The sequence below is a fragment of the Globicephala melas genome, chromosome 1, assembly GCF_963455315.2.
Source record: "Globicephala melas chromosome 1, mGloMel1.2, whole genome shotgun sequence".
Taxonomy (NCBI): domain Eukaryota; kingdom Metazoa; phylum Chordata; class Mammalia; order Artiodactyla; family Delphinidae; genus Globicephala; species Globicephala melas.
Window position 1 is genome coordinate 84,191,766 of NC_083314.1, and position 27,387 is coordinate 84,219,152.

The 27,387-nt window shown below is 40.9% G+C and overlaps 1 protein-coding gene across 1 annotated transcript in view; it reads left to right on the forward strand.

Moving 5' to 3' along the window:
• The window catches only part of SPAG17 (sperm associated antigen 17), a 219,517-nt gene that overhangs the window by 179,647 nt on the left and 12,483 nt on the right, over window positions 1–27,387 (forward strand). Inside the window, exons 36-44 of the mRNA XM_030869317.2 lie at window positions 3,396–3,578; window positions 4,542–4,655; window positions 5,192–5,237; window positions 7,415–7,514; window positions 7,733–7,780; window positions 10,379–10,478; window positions 11,204–11,306; window positions 16,440–16,571; window positions 24,421–24,557. Coding sequence (XP_030725177.2) covers window positions 3,396–3,578; window positions 4,542–4,655; window positions 5,192–5,237; window positions 7,415–7,514; window positions 7,733–7,780; window positions 10,379–10,478; window positions 11,204–11,306; window positions 16,440–16,571; window positions 24,421–24,557 — 963 coding nt within the window. The remainder of the gene's footprint in view (window positions 1–3,395; window positions 3,579–4,541; window positions 4,656–5,191; window positions 5,238–7,414; window positions 7,515–7,732; window positions 7,781–10,378; window positions 10,479–11,203; window positions 11,307–16,439; window positions 16,572–24,420; window positions 24,558–27,387) is intronic.

The following is a 27,387-nucleotide window of genomic DNA, read 5'->3' on the forward strand; positions in this document are numbered from 1 at the left end:
TTTAAATATGTCCTGCCACTCCCTTCTGGCTTGCAGAGTTTTTGCTGAAAGGTCAGCTGTTAACCTTATGGGGATTCCCTTGTATGTTATTTGTTGTTTTTCCCTTGCTGCTTTTAATATTTTTTCTTTATATTTAATTTTTGACAGTTTGATTATATGTGTCTTGGCATGTTTCTCCTTGGATTTATCCAGTATGCGAGTCTCTGCACTTCCTGCACTTGATTGACTGTTTCCTTTCCCATATGAGGGAAGTTTTCACCTATAATCTCTTCAGATATTTTCTCAGTCCCTTTCTTTTTCTTCTCTTCTTCTTCTGGGACCCCTATAATTTGAATGTTGGTGCGTTTAATGCTGTCCCAGAGGTCTCTGAGTCTGTTCCCAATTCTTTTCATTCTTTTCTCTTTATTCTGCTCTGTGGCAGTTATTTCCACCATTCTATCTTCCAGGTCACTTATCCGTTCTTCTGCCTCAGTTATTCTGCTATTGATTCCTTCTAGTGTATTTTTAATTTCGTTTATTGTGTTGTTCATCATTGTTTGTTTGCTCTTTAGCTCCTCTAGGTCATTGTTAAACATTTCTTGTATTTTCTCCATTGTATTTCTGAGATTTTGGATCATCTTTACTATCATTACTCTGAATTCTTTTTCAGGTAGACTGCCTATTTCCTCTTCATTTGTTTGTTCTGGTGGGTTTTACCTTGTTCCTTTTCTGGTGCATAGTTCTCTGTCTTCTCATTTTGTTTAACTTAGTGTGTTTGGGGCCTCCTTTTCTCAGGCTGCAGGTTCCTAGTTCCTTTATTTCTGGTGTCTGCCCCTAGTGGGTGAGGTTGGTTCAGTGGGTTATGTAGGCTTCCTGGTGCGGGGGACCGTTGCCTGTGTTCTGGTGGTTGGGGCTGGAGCTTGCCCCTCTGGTGGACATTGCTGCATCCGGTGGTGTGTTTTGGAGTGTCTGTGAACTTAGTATGACTTTAAGCAGCCTCTCTGCTAATGGGTGGGATTGTGTTCCTGTCTTGTTAGTTGTTTGTCATGGGGTGTTCAGCACTGGAGCTTGCTGGCTGCTGGGTGCAGCTGGGTCTTGGTGTTGAGATGGAGATCTTTGGGAGAGCTCTCACCAATTAATATTATATGGGATCGGGAGGTCTCTGGTGGTCTAACATCCTGGACTCAGCTCTCCCACCTCAGAGGCTCAGGCCCGACACCCAGCTGGAGCACGAAGACCCTGACAGCCACATGGCATGGAAGAAAAGGAAGAGAAAAAAAAAAAAAAGAGCAAACAGAATGCCAAAAGAAATGGTAACAGCAAAACTAAGCAGACAAAATCACACAAAGAAACATACACAAACACACTTGCAAAAAGAAAAATAAATACGAACAGACAGAACCCCAAGACAAATGGTAAAAGCAAAACTAAACAGACAAAATCACACAAAGAAACACTCACACACACTCACAAAAAGAGAAACAAAAAAGTAAGAGGTCAACTAAACCAATAAACAAACCCACAAATGAAAACAAATACTAAAAACTAAACTAAGATAAACATAAATCCAAAAACAAATCAAACACAGAAAGCAAACCCAAGTCCACAGTTTCCCCCAAAGTCCACCACCTCAATTTTGGGAGGACTCGTTGTCTATTCAGGTATTCCACAATTGCAGGGTTTACCCAGTTGATTGCAGGGATTTAGTCTGCTGCTCCTGAGGCTGCACAGAGAGCTTTCCCTTTCTCTTCTTTGTTCGCACAGCTCCTGGGGTTCAGCTTTGGTTTTGGCCCCACCTCTGCATGTAGGCTGCCCTCAGTTATCTGTTCCCTGGCCAGAGAGTAGGCGGTTAAAGCAGCAGCTGATTAGGGCTCTCTTGCTCACTCAGGCCAGGGAGAGCGAAGAGTACGGTAGTCACAATTGAGATGCCGGGAGTGCTTGCGGCAACAGAGGCTGGCGTGACATTGCAACAGCCTGAGGCGTGCTGTGTGTTCTCCCGGGTTAGTTGGCCCTGGTGTGTTGCACAGGCTCCCAGCAGGGTGTGAGTAGTGACCTGTGCTTGCCCACAGGACCCCATATTTCAGTTTGGTGCCTATAAGCAACATGGTGAATGAAGATGATCTGAATTCTAGTCTTGGCTCTATCAATTATTAATGTGGGATTTGGGAAAAGTCACACTGCATGTCTTAACTCCTTATCTGAAAAATGAAAAGACCACACCAAATGGTTTACTAAAACTATCTCCAAGTTGAAAATACTGCACTGTGAGAAATAATATACCACACCTGAGATTAATGAAGGAAGTTCATTCTCTTCCTCCACACAGCTCCTATATCTATGACCTTCTATGCCCAGTGGAGTGGCCACCCAGGCAAGCCTCTGAGTAGCTATCACTGACGAGGCATTTGGCACTGAAGAGCAATTTATTTTATTTTATTTTATTTTTTTCATAAATGCTAGAGAGTGAGTGGAGAAAAGGGAACCCAACCCTCCTGCCCTGTTGGTGAGAATGTAAATTGATACAGCCACTATGGAGAACAGTGTGGAGGTTCCTTAAAAAACTAAAAATAGAACTACCATATGACCCAGCAATCCCACTACTGGGCATATACCCTGAGAAAACCATAATTCAAAAAGATACATGTACCACAATGTTCATTGCAGCTCTATTTTCAATAGCCAGGACATGGAAGCAACCTAAATGTCCATCAACAGATGAATGGATAAAGAGATGTGGCACATATATACAATGGAATATTACTCAGCTGTAAAAAGGAATGAAATTGAAGAGCAATTTAAAATGAAACACATCAAAGCACACCACTCCTGAAAATCAATTACAAGGAGAAGATAGAGATGTTAATCTACTCAAGGCACATGTTTCTGCCCAAGAGATCCCAGGAAGATTCTAGTGGCATGCTTAATCTAGAATGAGCTCAAAGACCTCCCAGGTCTATGGGATGATTTCTCTCTCAAAGGATCTCTCCAGGTCAAAATGAACATGGAACCAAAAAGTTAAAGATTGTTAATTCCAAGTGTCTTAGGCTCCCTGTGGATTTTAAGGAATAGTTGCATGCATTTGGCATAACCGAGGCTGCTGCTGCCTCACCATGGCAACAGCATGGCTTAGCATTCCCCTAAATGCTATCCAGTGGGACATCAGGCAACAGGATTTTTAAATATCCTTATTCTTGGTAACATATTTAAAGAGGAAAACTTGCCCAGTTCTGTTCCCAATTTCCCTCATATTTGCAAACCTTTTTGAGAACAGGGATACATTTTTTCACTGTGGTATTCCCTAACGAGTGGTTCCTAGCATAGAGTGTCTACATAATAAGTACTCGGTGGAAAAAACAATTCTAACGGTAAAATATTCTCATTTGTTTGGTGGTTGTTTTGCTTTGTTTCGTTAACAGAAAAAAACTCCAGGACCTCCATTTGGCACTCAGATTTGGAAGGGCCTCGACGTTGGGTCCAAACAGTTAATGAGCACCCCAGCCCCTATACGGAAGAGCCCCAGTGTGCTACAGATACGCCAGTTCATCCAGCACGAGGTCATAAAGAATGAGGTGAAATTGAAACTGCAGATTTCCCTGAAGGTAATGGAATTCTGGTAACCTGACCCAAAAGAATCAGGAACAGAGCAATCATTCTTCTTGGTTTCCTGAGGAACCTGAAATTATGTAATTCTGCCAATATTTATCTAATGCAACACATAAATGTCAATCTTCTAGAGGGTAGGAGGTGGAAAAGGCAGAAAATGCTTAATGGTTCCCATAAGGTATAGGAAGTATTGAGGCCCCAAAGACATTGAGAAGATAGGTAACTTTTATATGTGATTGCAATGTCGTCCTCCTCCCCTCTCAGTATATGGAAAACTGATCTAGTAACCTCTGGAAAAAGGTAGAACTGCATATTAACTTGATACTTGTCAGAGGAAGAAAAGGATTATTGGTTTTGGGAAATAGTCTAAGAATTTGTACATATATAGTTAACTGTATAAGCATATCTATAACATCTCACTGTCAAGTGTGTCAGCTCTCTCAGAACAGGTATCATATGTGTTTTGTTTATGGTTATATACCCAATACCTGGCATACAGCAGGGGACCGTTATCTGTGAAAACAGATCAAATATTTATGCAAAAGGTAAAGTATATTTCTCTTGGAAGCAAAGGCATGAACTGAGTAACTTACATTCATAGATCTCATCATAAAGGCCATACCTGGAAAGGACTCTAGAAATCATCTAACCCAACTTTGTCCATTTTATTGATGAAGACACTGGAGCACTGAATGAGAAGCTGGGCCTCTCTGAGGTCCTCAGACAATTCTAATGTCCTGTGGCTCTTAAAGCTTTGCTTTTGGACTTTTCAGGTCTTTGTTTATTAACGTATTAAGGAAAAGCCTTTCCAGATTGCTTGACCAGTAACTGGTTGTTAAGCCTTGTGAACTTACATATTCTTAACCTTTTTGTAATATTTCAAGCTGATGTTGGCTATTCTGTGTCTCTCTCTACCATATTTCTGCATTTTATTGATCTCTTTTATTCTACTGATTTAGGATTATATAAACCATATTCTAAAGAAAGAAGATGAGCTACAGGAAATGAGAGTTAAAGATTCCAGAACTGAGGAGGAGAAAGCCAAGGCTGCAGATCTCCTCAAGCTAGTTATGGTGAGAAAGAAATGTTTTTTACTCTAGTGGTTTTACTATTGTTTCAATATTAAATGCTTTGAGACAAAATATTGTAAATAATAGCTGTTTCTGCCACTTCTATGAAGCATTTTCTCCCTCTTTATAATTTCTTATTTCTGTGGAACTCTGATCCCTTATATATATCGAATTTTCCAAAAGCTTTTTAGGCTCTTCCTTAAATCATAATAATTCTGAAGGCTCTTAAATAAAAGTTTTTATTGTCTTCAGAGAAACTGACATTCATTGAAATGTCTTATGAATTAATGAATGAAATAGGAAGAAGGAAGAAAAATCAACTTCTACACTTAAAATGATTTCCATTTTTAGAAATTTGCTAAGTGAAAGAAATGACTAAAAAAAATCATGTCACTTTTTGTATTGGCATTAAAAAACTAATTCATTTTATAGTAAGTTCCATAAAAGATCAATTTGATCACATAAGGAATCCTTCTAAACAAAGTAAATTTTGTATGTAATATAATCATCATCATTAAGGAACTCTATCTTCATTTCAGGCTTTCCCTAAAATGGAGAAAACTACAGAAAGTCGTGATACTGAAGGTAATTACATTTAATATTTTTGTGCAAAATAGTTACAGATTGCAAAGGAACAATCTTAAATACACTTCTCAGTTATTCTCTCATCTGATAGCAAAGTACCATGTACATATTTCTGTTGTCATATTGGCCATGTTGTATTGTAATGATTTTTTTAATATATTTTTTTCCTGCCTAAATTGTGAGATCCTTCAAACCATGATTGCCTCTAATTTATCTTTAACTATCACATGTTGAATGATAAAAGTTGACATTTGGCTTTTAAGTTAGCCTCAACTTGCATTTAGAACATAGCAAATATACAGGAAGGAAACAGTCAACCAACCAACACTCTACTCCCAATACACACACACACACACACACACACACACACACACACACACGCACACACAGAACTTTGGAGCAACTACACAGGTATCACCAAAATCTTGCACTGTTTTGCACTATATGTGGCCCAATCAGTCTACTCTTGGAAAGCTTATTTATGTGGGGAAACATACAGCCCCAACAAACTTGGTTATATGGTTTCATAGTTCACAGAAGACAAGCAGTGGAGAATTTTTGTGGTTTGGGGTTTTCTTTTCTATTTTGGTCATATGACAAAAGTCAGAAAGTGGCAGCCACGGGCTCCATTCAGCCCACAGATGTGTTTTGTGTGTCCCCCACAGTGTTGTCTTGCACAGTTGCTTTTGTTGTTTCTGTATCTGAATTTTCCTTATCTTGAAATGTCCCATTACCACACAGTGACATGTAGCTGAAGATGATTATCAGCTGCCCCTTTAGAACTGCCATGAACAAAAGAATCCATCACAGCCACAGTGTCTCCTGTCCTTACACTCTGTTGTCACTCTTTTACCTGGGTGGCCTCTTATGTTACGGTTGCCAGATTTAGCAAATAAAAATACAGAAGGCCAAGTTAAATATGAATTTCAGACAAACAATAAATTTTTTTGTTATAAGGATGTCCCAAAATAACATGGAGCATACTTATACTAAAGATTTTTTGTTGTTCCTCTGAAATTCAAATTTAACTAGATGCCCTATACTTTATCTGGTGACCCTACATTGTAGCATTTGAATTTTTAACCTCTGGTGTGAGGGAACAATCACTGTAAGGTAAATGCACAGGCTGCCCAATAGTGAAGGACAAATTAAATGTATTGTTCAAACAGACAAACAGATGCAGGAATCAGAGTCTTGCATGTTTACAGCTGCCCCTGACACATTAATAGTGGTGATCCTAAGTCAATGCTCCCCAAAGTACTTCCTAAAACACTAGTCTACGGGACAGCTCCAGAAAAAAAAAGTGAGTTCTATGCTAACGTAAGTTTGCATACTGCTGCATATTGCCTTATTTTCTTAGACAGCCACAAAGTACATGAACTAGTTAAGGGTCCAGAAAAGCTCTACAGTAATGAAACATATTTAACCTTGTAAAAATCAGTGTTTCCCAAACTCATATAACCATGAAACACGGAGCCTTCTTTCTTTTTTAATCTCCTGTTAACATCCCTCCAAGACCATGTTCTCTGGAATAACCTCTGAGAACCACTGCCCAAATTATCAAATAACTGTTGTATTATATTCATATTCTTAGGTTTATATCTTTAGATATTGTTTTAGAAAAACAATTTCAATAAAGTGTTTAATTTTTTTTTTTTTTTGCGGTACGCAGGCCTCTCACTGTTGTGGCCTCTCCCGTTGCGGAACATAGGCTCCGGATGCGCAGGCTCAGCGGCCATGGCTCACGGGCCCAGCCGCTCCGCGGCATGTGGGATCTTCCCAGACCGGGGCACGAACCCGTGTCCCCTGCATGGGCAGGCGGACTCTCAACCACTGCGCCACCAGGGAAGCCCAAGTGTTTAATTTTTTTGAGCTTTGGTGCTTCAGATGTGAAGAAATTCAGTTAGGTAGAACACTGACGCCCCCAGTGATGTGGGACAAATGAGGTGTCACTTACATTTTACATTTTGACTATAAGATGTGTGTTCTCTAAAAGGGTATTTCATAGAGATACCTGGTTTCCTGTTATATTATAGCTTGGTCATGGAAATTCTAGTAATCACTTGATAGACTCAATATAGGCTCTTAGAAAACATCTCAAATGAGTAATTGGGTACTGATTGTGTGTTGGGCTGTCAAGAAGTGAGGATAAAAGTTAAATGCATCTGTTTTTAAAGTTGCAGCCCACCTAACTGATGTATTCAAGCAGTCTTTGGCTAATACTACAGAATGTCCACCAGAAACCGTTGAGACAGATTTCTCTGAAAAGAAACGGAGGTAAGCTGATCAATAATGTGTTCCAATCAGTACTAAGGAAATGATGAGGAAATGGAGAGGCGCGGGTGTCATACAGTGCGTGACTACATCAAGGAATTAGCCTTTCATCTTCCATGCTGTTAACAATTTATCATACAAGGGTGGGTTTTCTTTTATTATCTGTAGGCTGAGAACATTGCCCTTTTTCATCATATTTTTTTTCCTTTCGTTTTACACAGGCACACAGAAACAACAAAGCGTTGGAAAGAAAAGTTAGCTCAAAAGAGGTAATTCTACCCTGAACTATACATAAAATAAGCATGTGAAAGACCCAGTTTGGTGGAGTCATAGAATTTTAGAATTGGGGGGGTTGCAAAGTCCTACCATCCAGGCTCCCCGATGTTCTTTAAATTCTGCTACATTTCTGCCCAGCAGTCATCTTTTGGGCAGTGACCTTATTATCTTTTGAGGAAGCCCATTTGACCATTACCATTTGACCATTAGGTAGATCCTCTCTCTCTCATAAGCAAGGGAACTCTCAGGTATTCTCTGTGCTTTGGTAATTCTAATATACTAATAAATATTCTAGAACTTAATGCAGAGCATAGTTGTAAACATGCAAGGATTCTTATAATGCACACGAGGAATGTGCTCTAAGCATTATGTGCTCTGGTTTCCTTTCAATCCTAGCTGAGGATTCCAACCCCAGCCCTCTTGCCCTAAAGAAAGGAAGCCAGATATATTTATTGAGTGTATAGTAGTACATATGGTACCACTGTACACATTTGCATGGCTCCTCTCCAGAATGACTCCCAGGATGAATACACTTCTTAATAAAAACGTCTGGGCTACCTTGTGGAATGTGTTGGAGAAGTAGTGAGATAAGACCTTAGGTCTCATGGGCCACCCCTCTATACAAGGTCAAACTAGAAGTATATACTGTCCTGTAGAATATCCCTGAAAGGATATCCAAGAGCCTGGTGACAGTGAGTGCTTGTGGAGAAGGAAACTGGGAGGTTAGGGGATAGTGCAAGATGGACTTCCTTTTCATTATGTACTCTTTTCTCCTTTTTGAATTATGTACATTTGCATGTGTTATCCATTCACATTTAAAAAAATTTTTGAAACATTAACAGTTTCGAATTTTACCCCATAGGTAGGAATGGCAAGCCAACAAAAGTTTTTGAAGAAGAAAGTGAAACACATAATTAGATGTATGTCCTAGAAAGAGAAGAGCTGGCAACATGGAAAATGGACAGGGGAGGAGGGTTAAGGAAGGAGAAAGTTTCAAGGAAATAGAAGGTAGTCAACAAATGTCAGATGCCATGGAAGAATCAGAAAGGAGAATGAAGAGAGGAATTTGTGCTTATCGGTTGGAAGGTTTATTGATTTCTTTTGTGAGAACAATTTTAATAGATTGATAGGCAGTAGCCAGACTGCCATAGATTGATGAACGAATCCAGTGAGGCAGTAGAGATATTTTAATGAGAAATTCAAGGTGTTTAAATAAGACGATTTTCATTCAGCCAGTATTTCCAGAGAGGCCATCTAGTATAAGAGAAAGAGCACTGTTCTTAGAGCCAGCAGACCTAGAATCAGCTCCAATTTGATTATTGGCAGACTGTATGATTCCAGCTGGTTGTTTTACTTCAGTAAAATTTACTTCAGGAATTCAGTTTGCTTATCTATAAAATGAGGATGATTAGACCACCTAGTATCTAAGATCTCTGTCAGTTCACTAACAGCTGACTTGCATAAGCACTTCTCAAGATCATGGGCTTTGGTGCAGGCAACCTGGATTTTAATTCAGACTTTACTTCTTACTACTTACTTCTCTATGCCTTGAATTTTTGATGAATAAAATGGGAATAATAATAGTAACTCATAGAGTTATTGTAAGATTAAATGCAAAGTACTTTGCAAAGTTTTCCTGGCATGCAATAAGCACTTAAAAATGAAAATTTTTTCAGATAGGGTTAGGTTTGGCTGCATTTAATGGACAACCCCCAAATCAGTGTTTTACAAGAAAGAAGTTTGTTTTTCCTAATGTAAAAGAAGTCCGAAGTGGGCAGTCCATGGCAGGCAGTGCCACATCATCATCAGGAACTAAGATTCCTTCCTTTCTTCTGTTCCATCCTTCTTAGCACATGATTTCCATCCTCAAGTTTGCTTCATAGTTGCAAAATGACTGCTGCAGCTACAGCCATTTCATTCATATTTTAGGAAGTAGGAAAAGAGATGAAGCAAGGACAAAGGGAAAGCCTTCCAGCTGAGTTAGCCCTCTTTAAAAGCTTTCTGAAGTCTTACCCAGTGACTTCAGTTTACATCTTACTGGCTATCCGTATATAGAGGGAAGGCTGGGAAGTGTAGTTTTTAGCTGGACTATTGCCTCCCCAGTACATTTTCTAATATGGAAAGTCAGCTAGCAAGATTATGATTGTTTTTATTTTACTTTGTGATCATTAATTGCATTATTCATAAGCCATTCATTCCCCAGGTTTCAGTGTTACCACTGCTACTGAAATTTCGGAAATCAGTAGAATCTAGCTGTCAATTAAACCTCAGAGAAACGGAAAGACATGCAAAAAGGTCATCCATGTGGTTTGTAGCCTTTTGAGATCAAGTGTAAAACCAGACTACCAGCTGGTATCATTATTTCCTGTCTCACATGAAAGTCTAATTTCTGAGGTCAGAAATGTGACCGATTCTAGAAGAAGCAGAAGATGAACTGAAACAAGTTGACAAAAAAATGCCCGAGTTAATTCTTACCAGTTTTGTTAGTGATCCCCATTTTCTGTGGGATTTAGAGCTGAAACAAAAGCAAATAACACTTTTTCGTTAATGTTCTGTGTCTTCTTTTGCATCGTTATGGAAATATCCACCAGGAAGGAAATTGAAAAAACACAAAACTATCTAAAGGAAATTAGGAACAAAGCAATATCTCCGTACTACAAATCTGAACTAAGCAAGTTATATCAGTCTCAGGTAATTGAATGTAATTAACAAAAATTGAATGAGTCTTCATAGAAGTTGATACAATGCCTGTGCTTTTAATGTAACCTACCTATCCTGATGTTTCTTTCCTGCTTCAAGCATCAACCCAATTGACTAACCCATGCTCTTCAAATCATGTCCTCACCAGCATGTGAGAGGGAAATTCTTTGCCAGTGTATTCCTACAGCTCTACCTCCCTGCCTTGCATTATCACTATTAATTATGTTCTCCCATCTATTTTAAGCTCTTTTTGGGTTGAATTCTCCCTATTGATGATTATCCTCCGATAAATCCCATTTTGAAGTTTTTATTCTATTGAAATGTCCTCACCCATCAGCTGCTGAGGCAACACTGAGAGATTGTGAGTTCTTGGAAGCCCATGGAAGGAGAACATGGCTCTCCTTTCCTATGAAACCTTGAAACTCTCAAGCAAAGGGAGGATTTTCATGTGTTCAGAACTCCCTGTGCTTCAATGAAAATTCCAGATGTTATTATTAACCAGAGGCTGCCTGACAAGAAATTATGGGAAATTATGACTAATTAACAAAATCCAGAATTGAGTTAATCAGTTTCTTGAACAACTTGTAATTTGCAAACTTCCTTTTCAGGGCCTTAAAAAATATGCTTTTATCACTGCTTACCAACTTATCATGCTTGTAGCACTTGCCTTTCAGCTGTGTGTAAGTCTAAAATAAATCTTTGATTTTTCCTTTAAGTTTAATTATCTGGACACCCTTTCCAAAAACTTGCCTTCTTTTACCAAGAAAGACAAGGATGCAAGCAAAACAGCTGTTCAAAATACATCCAATCTTCCTCCAGGTAATATGTTCATGTAGCTCTTATTCCTGTTAATGTAGAACATAACTAGTTCCTACCACTTTTTGTCTCAGTAACAGCTAATGACATAACACAGTGTGACTTATATATTATAGATTTGGCTGAGTTATATGAGGAAACTAAAATGTAAATAAAATTTAGTTTTCATCCTGTATGCTTAAAATTTACCTAAAAGCATTAAGAAGACCTGACTAATTTAAAAATCAAGGGAGTAATGAAAGGTTGTTGGAGAACAGTACGTTTACATGGTCTCCAAGTATCACCTCACGTATTACCTGCTAATTATGAGGAGGAAAATATGCCTTCACAATGGAGGGAGATGGCATTTTCCACCTTAACCAAGTGATCAAACTTCTACCATATGTGAGACAACCTAGCATTAGATGTTTTCTCATTTAATGCAATATGAATATTGTTCCTAGAACCTGTGTAGAATTCTCACCAAAAATCCTTAACCTGAATTTAATCAAAAGGAAACAATCAGACAAACCAGAATGTAGACATTTAATAAGACAACTGACCCGGGCTCTTCCAAAAAGTCAATGTCATTGGCCCCATGGCTCCATCCCCGTTTCTCTCGCTTCAGTGAGGCCCATGCTTTTCACGCATCACCTCAGGGAGCGCTTACCGCATGAAGAACCTCAGGGTAAAGGCACGGCCACCAAAGCAGGAGTGAGAGCAACTTGACGCCGGGAAGGAGACACTAAAGAGGCTGCAGCCGCAGGAGGCCGGAGTCCTGGCCCCCGTTGGCCTTTCCCAAGGGCTTCGACAGGGAGCCTCAGGCCTCGCCATCTGCTGAGTGCTGCCCACCTCACGGACACCATCCTGCCTCGCTGACCCAGTCGCCCTGTTGCCAGAATGAGCTGATGTCTGAAAAGTGCTCAGCAGAACCAGGCACAGCACGGGCCTCTCCTCTTGTGGTTTCACTTGCCAGTGACCACTATCTTGATAATTCCATATGGCTGACAGGCTCTTGGTGCTCTGGCCGGGTGTCAGGCCTGAGCCTCTGAGGTGGGAGAGCCGAGTTCAGGACACTGGACCACCAGAGACCTCCTGGCCCCACATAATATCAATTGGCGAGAGCTCTCAGAGATCTCCGTCTCAACGCTAAGACCCAGCTCCGCTCAAACACCAGCAAGCTCCAGTGCTGGACACCCCATGCCAAACAACTAGCAAGACAGGAACACAACCCCACCCATTATCAGAGAGGCTGTCTAAAATCATAATAAGGTCACAGACACCCCACAACACACCACAGGACTCGGTCCCGCCCACCAGAAAGAAAAGATCCAGCCTCACCCACCAGAACACAGGCACCAGTCCCCTCCACCAATAAGCCTACACAACCACTGAACCAACCTTACCCACTGGGGGCAGACACCAAAAACAACGGGAACTATGAACCTGCAGCCTGTTAAAAGGAGACCCCAAACACAGTAAGTAAAGCAAAATGAGAAGACACAGAAATGTGCAGCAGATGAGGGAGAAAGGTAAAAACCCACCAGACCAAACAAATGAAGAGGAAATAGGCAGTCTACCTGAAAAAGAATTCAGAGTAATGATAGTAAAGATGATCCAAAATCTTGGAAATAGAATGGAGAAAATACAAGAAATGTTTAACAAGGACCTAGAAGAACTAAAGAGCAAACAAACAATGATTAACAACACAATAAATGAAATTGAAAATACTCTAGAAGGAAGCAATAGCAGAATAACTGAGGCAGAAGAACGGATAAGTGACCTGGAAGATAAAATAGTGGAAATAACTGCTGCAGAGCAGAATAAAGAAAAAAGAATGAAAAGAATTGAGGACAGTCTCAGAGACCTCTGGGGCAACATTAAACGCACCAACATTCGAATTATAGGGGTCCCAGAAGAAGAAGAGAAGAAAAAGAAAGGGACTGAGAAAATATCTGAAGAGATTACAGTTGAATACTTCCCTCATATGGGAAAGGAAATAGTCAAGTCCAGGAAGTGCAGAGAGACCCATACAGGATAAGTCCAAGGAGAAACACGCCAAGACTCATGTTAATCAAACTATCAAAAATTAAATATAAAGGAAAATATTAAAAGCAGCAAGGCAAAAGCAACAAATAACATACAAGTGAATCCCCATAAGGGTAACAGCTGACCTTTCAGCAAAAACTCTGCAAGCCAGAAAGGAGTGGCAGGACTTATTTAAAGTGATGAAAGGGAAAAACCTACAACCAAGATTACTCTACCCAGCAAGGATCTCATTCAGATTCAATGGAGAAATTAAAATCTTTACAGACCAGCAAACGCTAAGAGAATTCAGCACCACCAAACCAGCTTTACAACAGACACTAAAGGAACTTCTCTAGGCAGGAAACACAAGAGAAGGAAAAGACTTACAATAACAAACCCCAAACAATTAAGAAAATGGTAATCGGAACATACATATCGATAATTTCCTCAAATGCAAATGGATAAAATGCTCTAACCAAAAGGCACAGAATGGCTGAATGGATACAAAAACAAGACCCATATATATATGCTGTCTACAAGAGACCCACTTCAGACCTAGGGACACATACAGACTGAAAGTGAGGGGTTGGAAAAAGATATTCCTTGCAAATGGAAATCAAAAGAAAGCTGGAGTAGCATTTCTCATATCGGACAAAACAGATTTTAAAATAAAGACCATTACAAGAGACAAAGAAGGAAACTACACAATGATCAAGGGATCAATCCAAGGAGAAGATATAAAAATTGTAAATATTTATGCATCCAACATAGGAGCACCTTAATTCATAAGACAAATGCTAACAGCCGTAAAAGGGGAAATCGAGAGTAACACAATAATAGTAGGGGACTTTTAACACCCCACTTTCACCACTGGACAGATCATCCAAAATGAAAATAAATAAGGAAACACAAGTTTTATATGAGACATTAGACCAGATGGGCTTAATTGATATTTATAGGACATTCCATCCAAAACCAACAGGATACACTTTCTTCTAAGATCAGGAACAAGACAAGTGTTGCCCACTCTCACCACCATTATTCAACATAGTTTTGGAAGTTTTAGCCACAGCAATCAGAGATAAAAAAGAAATAAAAGGAATCCAAATCAGAAAAGAAGAAGTAAAACTGTCACTGTTTGCAGATGACAGAATCCTAAAGATGCTACCAGAAAACTACTAGAGCTAATCAATGAATTTGGTAAAGTAGCAGGATACAAAATCAATGCACAGAAATCTCTGGCATTCCTATACACTAATGATGGAAAATCTGAAAGAGAAATTAAGGAAAGACTCCCATTTACCATTGCAACAAAAAGAATAAAATACCTAGGAATAAACCTACCTAAAGAGACAAAAGACCTGTATGCAGAAAACTATAAGACACTGATGAAAGAAATTAAAGATGATACAAACAGATGGAGAGATATACCATGTTCTTGGATTGGAAGAATCAACATTGTGAAAATGACTCTACTACCCAAAGCAATCTACAGATTCAATTCAATCCCTATCAAACTACCACTGGCATTTTTCACAGAACTAGAACAAAAAATTTCACAATTTGTATGGAAACACAAAAGACCCTGAATAGCCAATGCAATCTTGAGAAAGAAAAATGGAGCTGGAGGAATCAGACTCCCTGACTTCAGACTATACTACAAAGCTACAGTAATCAAGACAGTATGGTACTGGCACAAAAACAAAAATATAGATCAATGGAACAGGATAGAAAGCCCAGAGATGTACCCACGGGGAGAGGGAAGTATAAGCTGGGACAAAGTAAGAGAGTACCATTGGCATATATACACTCCCAAATGTAAAATAGATAGCTAGTGGGAAGCAGCTGCATACCACAGGGGTATCAGCTCAGTGCTTTGTGACCATCTAGAGGGGTGGGATAGGGAGGGTGGGAGGGAGACACAAGAGGGAGGGGTTATGGGGATATATGTATACGTATAGCTGATTCACTTTGTTATACAGCAGAAACTAACACAACAACGTAAAGCAATTATACTCCAATCAAGATGTTAAAAAAAAAAGTAAATGTCATTAAAAAATTTTTTTAAACATGAGGTGATTGTTCTATAATAAAAAAGACAAAAGAGGCATAAAAACTACTTGTGATAGATACATTTTGGTTGCTGGATTGAGGAAAAAACAGCTATCAAAAATATTTGGATGAATTACATGAGTTTGATTTAGGGACTCTATATGAGAGGGCATTGTTGGATTACTGTAACTTTTTTCGGGTTTGGTGATGCTGTTGTGGATGTGTAGGGGAATGTCTTCATTTCAGGAGATGCATGTTGAAGAATTTAGGGATGACATAAAATTTAGTGCTTCTCTTTAATAAACTGGGTGGTTAAAATGCCCAGATAGAGGGATTTTCTACTGTACAATACCACAAATTCAGCTGCCTGGAATGAGCACAGCCAATTACCACAGAGTTTGCAAAGCAAAGATTAAGGCTGGAACAATGACTTGTAGATGTGATGGGGCTAAATCAGGGATGAAGTCTGATGGTGCTTGTGCTGCCACCTGCACCCTGGGCAGAAGACACTAACCAATCAAACCTACTCTCCCCTTGAAAGGGGGCGAGGCCACAGTTTCTTCAACACAGTCCTCCGGGCAGCCACCACCATTTAACCAGGGTTGGTGTACACACAAGTTGAAATGTGTTTGCATCCCCAGTGCTTGATATATTTATTTAAAATTTGTTTCATTTTGCACTGATTTCTTAGAGTGCATTTTAATAAAGAGCTATTTAAGAGTGGAAACTTTTTAAAAAATATCACCTTTTAGTTACTCTTGCCAAGTAAAAGTAGGCCAAATTACCTGGTCCCTGTTTCATAAGCCAACAAGGTAACAACTACTATGTGGTCATAAGGCCCGGAAAGAACCAGCTAGCTCCTTGGGAGTTTGAGTTTTACAGATACTGTCCTGTTTGTTAATGGCAAACATTTGTCATATAATGGTAATCCCAGCCTCTTAATGGCTTTCTTCCATTTAGTCTTTCTAAAGACGGTGGGGGGAAGGCCCCTCGTTCATTGTAATACAAACATTAGTAGTCATTGTATCATTGTCCAGAATATCATTTTAAAATATTTGTTCTGGTTTTCTTTTTAAGATTCCCAGAAAAATAAAGTTGCAGAACAGGAATCCTCAGATACGCTTAGTCTTCCAAAATCGGAGAACTTTGTGAATACCAAGGAGTCTGCTAGCCAGAAACAAACTGAAAATTTAACAGCATCTATCAAAGGTATGGCAGTCATTTGCTTTATCTCATTGTTTCTCAATACTGAACATCATTTCTTTTTGGAGTATGGGAGATGGCCCTGGGGACTGAGGGCATGGTTGGCGGTTACAGAAAAAATTCTAGAGGGTCATGGATCCTGAACCTATGGGACTTTGTAAGGCTTCTTAGCACAGCAAAGTATCTCAAAAAATATTTTGAGAATGACTACAAGTCCCACATTGAAGGAAAGAGATGACAAAATTTTTTTTAAGATTTGTTATTTTATTTCTTCATTTTATTTTATTTTGATTCATTTATTATTCTATTTTATCCCTCATGGTTCTAAGAGCTTGTGTGGTTTACTGAAACTCAGGAACCTGGTAGCTTTGTTTGAGCAGCCAGTGATTTGGTAGTTGGACTTAGATTTACCTATTACTTCCTTGTTCTGCAGGTGCTAGAAGAGAAACGTAAGATGTAGTCTCTGTCTTGCACAGCACATCGACTTATTGGGGTAGCAGAAACTGAAGTGTGGAATACTACAGAATAATATCTAGTTCCCGTGGAGTCACATTACACTGATTTCACAGCAGTTAATTCAACCAAATATGGGTGGTAAAAAAAGAAAGAAAGAAAGAAAAACAGTAATTTAAATTGTGTAGATACATTTGCACCCCTTGATTCCTGTGGGCATGTTCCATATTGAAAGTGAGCTGGGAATCTGCTGATTCCTGTGGGCATGTTCCATATTGAAAGTGAGCTGGGAATCTGCTGGGAATCTGGGAATCTTAGTTACCTCTTATAGAGGGAGCATCTTGCCACATTTACGGGTGAATTAGGGATTTACCTTGTACAGGCCTTTTGCCTTCCTGATTTAATCTTATCTCTCTTATAAGGTTTATTCATTTAGGGTGTGATTTACTCACTGCCAGGCATTGTTCTAGGCATGGAAATACAGCAATTAAGAAGCCAAAGACATATGCAGCTGAACATGCTATGGGCAAACCTAGACAATAAATAAGTAAACACATCAAATTCAGATTATAATAAATGGTGTCACATAATGTAACAATATAATGTATGGAGAGTGTCTCGGGGAGAGAGACAGCACTCCACTAGGGGGTTTGAAGGCCCCTCTGTGAAGGGACATTTGAACTGAGACAAGAAGGACAAGAAGGAGGCAGCCATTCAAAGACTGGGGGGAAGGAATATTCCAGGTAGTGGGAACAGCAAATATGAAGGCCCTGAGGAGAGAAGAAACAGAAAATAAGGCATGGAACTGGAAGAAAATGGGCATCAGAACAAGTAGAAGGTGAGGTCAGAGAGAGGGACAGCAGTGAGATCCCGTGATGCTGCATAGGGAACTTTGAGTTTTATTCTAAGTGGAGTTGTAGTCAAACACCACTGGAAGGTTTTGAGCAGCGGGGTCGTTACCTGACTAATTTATATTTGAAAAAGATCCCTCTGGTAGATGTGTGGCCAATAGCTCATGGCGAGGGAAAGGAGAAGTGGGGAAGGTGGAAGCAGGGAGGAAGCAACAGAAGATACGTGTGAGTATGGACAGAGACCTGGACTAAGGAGCTCGAGGTGGAGATGGTGAGAAGCAAATTAATTGGAAATATATCCTGGAGGTAGAGACAACAGGGCTTGCTGGTCGATTGGACATGAGGGTGAGAACTAAGAGGCATCAAGGGTGATTCCTAAGTTAACTAATGTGACCAGTTGTGAGGCTGAGAATTGGTAGCTGTAACAGGTTTCCAGATGGTGCTGATGGTGCTGATACAGGGCCATGCTTTGAGAACCAACCTAAGGCAAACTCTAGAATGTAAAAATCAGGCAGAGGAGGAGCCAGTTAAGGCAGCTAAGAAGAAAAAGCCAGCAAGGTAGATGAAAAATAGGAGTGTGAAAATGACTGAGTGTTTCGAGTATATTAAGTGTTCCTCAAAAGTCGAGTAAGATAAAGAATAACCATGGAATTGGGCAATAGTGATCACTGGTGATCTAGACAAGAGCAGTTCCAGGGCACAGGGGAGACCAAAGCCAACTGAAACTGCTTATGTGTAGAATGGCTAAAGCGGAATCAGCAGCAGCAGCAGCGGGAATACATAGATGTAACCAAGAGTCTTGTGGAAAAGAATAAAGTAGTGGGACGGCAGCTGGAGGGAGATGTGTGACCAAGTGAGAGGTTTTTAAAAAATTAGACATACTAGAGCATGTTGATTTGCAAATGATGATAATTCTGTAGGAAGAGAGAACTTATGATGCAGGAGAAGGGAGCCTGATTGCAGGATAGCAAAGTGTTAAAGAAGGTGAGAGAACATGACATTTGGGGCAGACCCTGAGTGGCAGATTTGACCTCGGTTGTGAGTAGGTCACCTCATCCACAGTGACAGGAGAAAGGAGAAAGAATACAGATACATGGTATTGGGGAGATGAGTGAGTGTGATGGCAAAGGAGTGGATATAATGATAAGAATATAAAATCCATTCCAGAGAAACAGGAAAGCAAAACAAGAAAGGGTGACTGATTGTTTAAAGTGACAGTGTCCACTGATTAGAGGTCTCAAGAAGGTCAAATAATTGCTTGACAGATATGATAGAGTAATAAGCTAGAAGAATAGGAAGTAGTGATCTAGAGAGGGTAGCTTGAAACAGAGATTTGGAAAGTGGTAAAATTACTGGTGTTGCCAAGGGCAAATATATGACCGTGGGAGTTTCTGAGATGGAGAAGAGGAAAAGATGAAGAAACAGGGCGATGGAAAAATCAGAGCAGACAGGGTGTTGGATGGGTCATCCAAGGGATGCCACCAAAAGCCATGAAGTGGAAGACCATCCAAGGTGTCAAGATCTGCAATGAATCAAGGGAATGATTGAGAAGGTCAGTAACTGACAACTACTTGGAGATGTCGTAGGTAAAACAGTACGATAGCATGAGAGTCAAAGGAATGGGAGTGTTTGAAGGAGCAAAAAAATTGTTTTGAAACGAGAGGGACACCTACAGCACCCCTACACGCTGAAATACTTGAGCTAATAAGAGACAATAATGTGATTCCACTATAAGTGGTAAATTAAATTTTGATATAAACAATAAAGTTTAAAGAAGTTCAGAGTAGGAAGAGATTAACACAAGCAGTGAGGAAAACTTTATGGGAGAGGTGGTCTTAAAGAATAAATACAATTGCGTAGATTTTAAAGTTTAAGATTGGATCACCTGAGATAACCCTCATTTCGCTTGAGGAAACTGAAACCTAGAGAAAGTCAAGCAGCATCTAAAATCATACAGCAAATTTGGGACTGCGCCAGGGCCAGAAAATGAGTTGTTGACTCTGAATTCTCTATAGTTTACTACACTACCCTCCAGATGTAGGGAAGAGAAAGAATATTTTATACAAAAAAAAAAAAAAAAGAATGTGTTCAAAAGCCTGAGTAGAAATGAACTGGAAGCCATTGTAAGTAGATCAGAGTATTCTTATTTGGTACTAGTACAAGAAATGTTTGGGAAATAAAAGAGAATCAGAGGAGATTTGGATTTGGTGAAATAAAACTGAACTTGTCAGCATTCGCTATGATAACACTGCATAAATCCTATAGTGGCTAAGCAACCAGTTTTGGGGGCTGTGAGCTGACTGTGCAGCCTACAGGCAGCACGTGCTGGAGTCGGCACCAGGCCCCTGAGATCTGTCTCTTCCCAGCCCCACATTCAACAACACCACGTTGAGAGCATGAGTCAGCCACCATGAGAAATCAGCAAATGCCACACACTTGCAAAGTGTACCAACCAGGTCGGTTTTTCTCCAGGGAGGCAGTTGTTAAGCTTTTTTTTAGCACACCCGTGGCCGCAGGCGGAGCTCAGGTGTATTCTGCTCCCGTGATGAAGGAGCCCCACCCTCTGTGGCTGGCTGTCCTCAGGACACAGGGTCGGAGCTCAGGAGAAGTGGATCAGGACCATCAAGAGAGGTGGATTGCGGGCTGCCGCTCTCAGCCTCTGCTCAGAACTGGCGCAGCCGCTTCCACGTACATTTATGGGTCAGAGCAAGTCCTAAGGCTGAGCTCAGAGTCAACAGGGCAGAGAAATACTCTCCATCTACAGGGAAGCCGTGCTCAGAGATGAAGTACATAAAGCTATGCTCTGAGAGGAGGCAAAAAACCAAAACCAAAACATTATTGTGCATAAATACCACAGTCGACCTCAGCATAGAAACAGGGAACCATTACTTGCTCTTCAGTTGTGTCGGATTCAGCCGTAATTTCAGATGATTCCACTAGTTGGACTATCCCAGTTGTTTAAAGATTATTTATTTATTTAATTTACTTTTAGCTGCATTGGGTCTTAGTTGCAGCACGCACGATCTTTCCTTGTAGCACATGAGCTCTTCGTTGTGGTGCCCGGGTTTCTCTCTAGTTGTGGCATGCAGCTTTTCTCTCTCTGGTTGTGGTGTGGAGGCTCCAGGGCGCGTGGGCTCTGTAGTTGCGGCATGCAGGTTCCTGAGCGCATGGGCTCTCTAGTTGAGGCTCGCGAGCTCAGTAGTTGAGGCGGGCGGGCTTCGTTGCCCCATGGCATGTGGGATCTTAGTTCCTTGACCAGGTATTGAACCCGCTTCCCCTGCATTGTAAGGTGGATTCTTTATCACTGGACCACCAGGGAAGTCCCCCAGTTGTTAAGTATTAAAATACTTCTGTATCAGCTCGTGACCAGCTGCTGTTCCAAGCCCCTCAAGTACTCCCTCCTCCTCCCCCCATCCCTAGGGAAGCCCTGGGTAGGCTTCAGTGGATAATAATCCATCTATTATGGGAGGCAGTATGGTATACAGCAGAGCTAAGGCTCTACCTGACTCCTTATTTAATAGCTTATGACTTATATAATTATATAATGACATATATATAATATGACTTATATTATAACTTATGTAAGGCTCTACCTGACTTCTCATATAATAACTATGTTACAGTGGGCATGCTCTTTAACCCCTCTATATATTCCTGTTTCCTCTTCTGTAAAGGGGGTATAATGGTATATACATTATAGGGTTGTGAGGATTAAATTAGTTAGTATATGTAAAATGCTTACAGCAGTGCCTGGCACATGAGAAACTCCGTATCAGTATTTACTATTAATAATAATAGTATGAGAGATTATTTGATACCCATTAGACTGGTAAAATGCATTCATATAAGACAGTAATATGCATATGCTAAGAATACAAGCAAAAAGACACATCAAGCCATTAGAATGGTTGCCTATGTAGGCAGCAGTGACCAAAGAGAATAAATACATTAGAACACTGATCACTGAGCTCCATCCCCAGAGATTCTGATTCTGTTCTGGTCTGAAATACAGCTTATCTGGTATGTGGCTAGGGAATCTCTATTTTACCAGAGTCAGCCCAGGGGATTATGAAGCACAGGTGAATTTGGGACACACTGGGTAGTTGTCTAGGAAAAACTCACTACTCATACACACCAAGCAATTCTGCAACACCAGCTGAGTGTCCTACAATTCAATTCTGACACTAACCAGAGTTAGCACAGATGCTACAGGTTAAGGGCTCAGTCTCACAAGGCTGCCCACCACCCACTTCAGATGCCAGCCACAGGTACAGGTTGTCACTTGTGCTTCTGACCAATCAGCTATAAATTGTGGTTCCGATGACCTCCTTTTATGGTTCCATAATTTACTAGAACAGTTCACAGAACTCATATATTATTATATAATAGGCGACATGATAAATGGCAGAGATGAGTAGCCAGAGGAAGAGGCACACAGGGCAAGGTCTGGAAGGGTTTAGCATGGTAGCTTCTGTCCCTGTGGTGGTGTGGTGCACCACCCTCCCGACCTGTGGATGTGCTTACCAACTCGGAAGCTCTCCGAACTCTGTGCTGTAGGGACTTTTGTGGAGACTTCATCATGTAGGCATGATTAACTCCATCTCCATGTCCCCTCTCCTTCCCAGAAGATGGGGGGGTGGGGCTGAAAGTTCCAAGCTTCTAATCATGGCTTGGTTTTCCTGATGACCAGCCCCCATCCTGAAGCTATCCAGGAGCCCACCAAGAGTCACTTCATTCAGGTCAAAAGACACACCTATCACCCAGGAATTTCCAAGGGATTTAGGAGCTCTGTGTCAGGAATCAGGGTCAAAGACCAAATATTTAAAGATACTCCTAACACTCTTATCACTTAGGAAATCACAAGGGATTTAGGAGTGCCGTGCCCTTGCCGGGAACCAGGGGCAGAGATGAATATACATTTTCTATTATCTTACACTACCAGGAGTGTGATCCTTGTGGAATCTGACACACCTGGGTATACATCCCACCTTGCCACTTTTTAGTTTCCAGGACAAGTTTTTTTAACTTCAGTTTCCTCATCTGTAGAAAAGAGATACTACTGTTATATTAGTCAGGACTCTTCAATTTGAGAACTGAAACTCAAACCCATTGAACAACAACAAAAAAGCCAGTGGGTGGGGTGGTGTTTATTGATGCTCAAAAGCAAACCACAGAAAAGTGGCTATGGTGCTAGCCCAGGGATGACAGGATGCAGGCACTCAAGCTTTTCAGGGGAGTGTTTGCGTCTGATTGTCTGTCTCTCTGGGCATCTCCCTGCCTCTGTGTTGTCACATCCTTACTTGTCCCTGTTTCAGGGGTCCCCAACTCTCTGTTAGGAACCGGGCCGCACAGCAGGAGGTGAGCGGCGGGCAAGCGAGTGAAGCTTCATCTGCCGCTCCCCATCGCTCGCATTACCGCCTGACCATCTCCCCAACCCCCCACCACCACCGTCCATGGAAAAATTGTCTTTCACAAAACCAGTCCCTGGTGCCAAAAAATTTGGGACTGCTGCCCTGTTTGGTTTTATCCTCTCCTACAAAGGACAGGCTATGTCCATGTGTCAGGGACATGATCAGAGAGGTCCAAGGTTCTGATTCTTCCAGACCCATAACCCAATGGACAAGATGGGATCATCCCGGTCAGCTTCAGGAAATATCCAGGTGAAGGGCCTGTGTTGGCTTTGCATGGGTCGTGCACCATCCTGATGCCTGGGGCCAGGGGTGTTGTGGCACTAGAAGTATGTGTGCTGGGAGTGGGTGTGGAGGTGGGCAATGGGGAGAATGCTCAGCATACAAAGATTACAATTACCATTACCTTCAGCTCAGAGGACTTTATGAGAACTAAGTGAGATGCTGTATGTAAAAACACGCATGTGGTGCTTGCCTGCAGACAGTGGACACTCAGATATTGGTTCCCTTCCCTTTCCTCTCTTGATGACTTAAACTCAAGAAAGGATGTTTAAATATGCTGATCTAAAACACAATTCTTATTAAACCCCCTGGATATTTGGAAAAATACATAAAATTGCCAGCTGTGTAGATTATCTACTTTTGCTCCCTCCTTCACCAAATTTAGTGATCTGGGGATTTGATTCCCTGGCTTAATTTATCTATGATTACTACAAGAGTTTTTCGAACTATAAATTTACTAGTTGAAACAAAGAAATTCTTAAGATTTTTTTCCTCATTAGTTTTAAGAAATCTTTGAGAGTCAACATTTTCTCGAACTGTGCCTTGTTGATTTACAGGCAAGTCACTCGATTTCTTAGCATCTGATTTTTCTCATTTATTGAAAAGAAGGTGATGCTAATAGCATCTGCCCTGCCCATCTCATAGGATTGTTGTGAAGACTAATTTTAGGTAAAATCTCTTTGTAAAATGCAAAGATAGAACACTAGAATGAATAAAAGCCTTTATTCCTGTAAATAAGCTCTTTAAGAAGGAAAGAAAATTTTCCCAAGTCGGTTCTGTGTTCTTCTATGCTCTGGTATGATCTTGAATGTCTTTGGAAGCAACGTCCACGTGGTGTCATTTCAGTGTTCTCTCTAACAGAACCAGAATCGTGTGTGCCTCTGAAAATTCCAACCCAGTCACTGCTGCAGGATGTGGCAGGACAAGCAAGAAAAGAGAAAGTGAGGCTACCTCACTATTTGCTGAGTTCCAAGCCCAAGTCTCAACCTCTCAAAAAGGTAAAACAGACAGGGGAAGAAATTTCCCAGAGCCAGTGAGCATTTTATATATTCCTGGTTGATTGAGGCCATTGATTTCCAGCCACTGTGTACTACTATTTAATATAAGAACCATCTCAACATGGATCCCTTCAGGTCACACAGAGATAAACCAGGGCCGTGCTTTGCTGGAGCCAGCTTATATACACTCATGAGAGAGACTTTATGAGCCAGCTGTTAAATCGTCATTAGCTTGCAGTCAGCCACGCTGGGAGCTCTTATGCCATAGAAATCGGCAAATGCTACTGATAAAGGCTCTTTTCTGAGAGCCAGTTTACCAGCACACTGTTGGCTGAGGGGGTCATTGGGCACCCTTCTCATGACTCTTAGGATAAAATCCAGATGACCTAGCATGACTCCAAGGCATGGCTCCATTTGCTTCTCTACCCTCACCTTGTCTCAAACTCACTACACTTCACCCATTGTGGACTTCTCTTAGTTCTTTAAAAGCACCAAGCTCCTCCCTCAGAGCCTCTAAGATTAAGATTCCATCTCAGTACTGTTGTAAAGGTTTCCTTGAGCCCACCAATCAAGCTTTGGTAGTTATCCTTTAGAAATTTCATGGCACACTGTGTTCATTACCATCAGAGAAGGTATTGCAATGTATATAAGTGACATATGATAGAAGTGCTTCTCAAACTTTAATGTGCATGTGAGTTATTTGGGGACTTTGTTAAAATATAGATTCCGACTTATTGGCTCTGGTGTGGGGCCCGAAATTCTGCAGTTTTAACAGACTCCCAGGTGAGGTCAGGAAATAACAGCATAGGGCAATAGCTCTCAAAGCATGATTACCTGACTGGCAGCATTGGCAACACCTGAGACCTTTTTATAAATGCAGATTCATGGGCCCCATCCCAGATGTACCGATGGAGAAACTCTAGGGTTGGAGTCAGCAATTTGTGTCTTAAGGAGTCCTCAGAAGACTGTGCTCCTCTCCAGAGCAGGTTTTCTTTATCTTTGTAGACACTTCCCCTCCCCACCTACCTACTCTCTACTCCACCCCATCCCAGACTTACTAATGGAGAAACTCTGGGAGTGGAGTCAGCAGTTGGTGTCTTAACCAGTCCTCCAGGTGATTCTGGTGGGAGCTAAAGTTTGATCATCACTGGCACAGAAGAAAGAGTACAAACTTTAGAATCAGACAAACTTGAGTTTGAAACTTCGGCACGTAACACTTGAGCAAGTTATCTGTCTTTCAGTTCTCTGAACTTGAGCTTCTTTATCCTTAAAACAAAGCCTAAAATACTTCCTTACAGTGCTGTGGTAAGGATTACATAGACCTTAAATGTTCATTTCCTCTCCCAACCAAGCAGTTATTTTTTTCTGGTGACGGAGTCTTTTCTTTTTTCTTTCTTTTTTTTTTTTTTTTTTGCGGTACGCGGGCCTCTCATTGTTGTGGCCTCTCCCGTTGCGGAGCACAGGCTCCGGACGCGCAGGCTCAGCGGCCATGGCTCACGGGCCCAGCCGCTCCGCGGCATGTGGGATCATCCCAGACGAGGGCACGAATCCGTGACCCCTGCATCGGCAGGCAGACTCTCAACCACTGCGCCACCAGGGAAGCCCCCTAAATGAATTTTTTAAGGCTTCTAGTGATTCTCACCATTTCTCTTTGGGAACTCTCCAGATTTTGCTCCTTATATCCTTATATTCTTTTTTTTTTTTTTTTGCGGTACGCAGGCCTCTCACTGTTGTGGCCTCCCCCGTTGCGGAGCACAGGCTCCAGACGCACAGGCTCAGCGACCATTGCCCACTGGGCCAGCCGCTCCGCGGCATGTGGGATCCTCCCGGACCGGGGCACGAACCCGTGTCCCCTGCATCGGCAGGCGGACTCTCAACCACTGTGCCACCAGGGAAGCCCCTCACTGTGGTTTTGATTGGCATTTACCTGCTGATTAGTTACTGCTGAGCATCTTTTCATGTGTCTGTTGGCCATCTGTATGTCTTCTTTGAAAAAAATCTATTGAGGTCCTCTGGCCAGTTTTTAATTGGGTCGTTTGGCTTTTTGATGTTGCGTTGTTTGAGTTTTTTGTATGTTTTTATGCTAAGCATCTGTTCATGTTGTCTGTTGGCCATCTTTATATCTTTGATAAAAATCTTACTCAGGTCCTCTGACCATTTTTTAATTGGGTTGTTTGGTTTTTTGATGTTAAGCTGTTTGAGTTTTTTGTATATTTTGGTTATTAACCCCTTATCAGATATATTGTTTGCAAATATCTTTTCCCATTCAGTAGTCTGCCTTTTCATTTTGTTGATAGTTTCCTTCATGGTGCAACAAGTTTTTTAGCTTGATGTAGTCTCATTTGTTTATTTTTGCTTTTGTTTCCCTTGTGTAAGGAAACAGATCCAGAAAAGTTACTAAGATTGATGGCAAAGAGCATACTGCTTATGTTTTATTCTAGTTTTATGGTTTCAGGTCTTACATTTAAGTATTGAATCCATTTTGAGTATTTTTGTATATGGTGTGAGAAAGTAGTCCAGTTTGATTATTTTGCATGGAGCTGTCCTGTTTTCCCAACACCATTTATTGAAAAGGCTATCTTTTCCCCATTGTAATTCTTGCCTCCTTTGTCATAGATTGACTAACCATAAAAGCATGAGTTTATTTCTGAGCTCTCTATTCTGTTCCATTGATCTATGTGTCTCTTTTTATGCCAGTACCATACTGTTTTGATTACCATAGCTCTGTAGTGTAGTTTGAAATTAGAGAGCATGATACCTCCAGCTCTGTTCTTTCTCAAAATTGCTTTTGTGTTTCCATACAAATTTTAGAATTAAATCATCTAGTTAT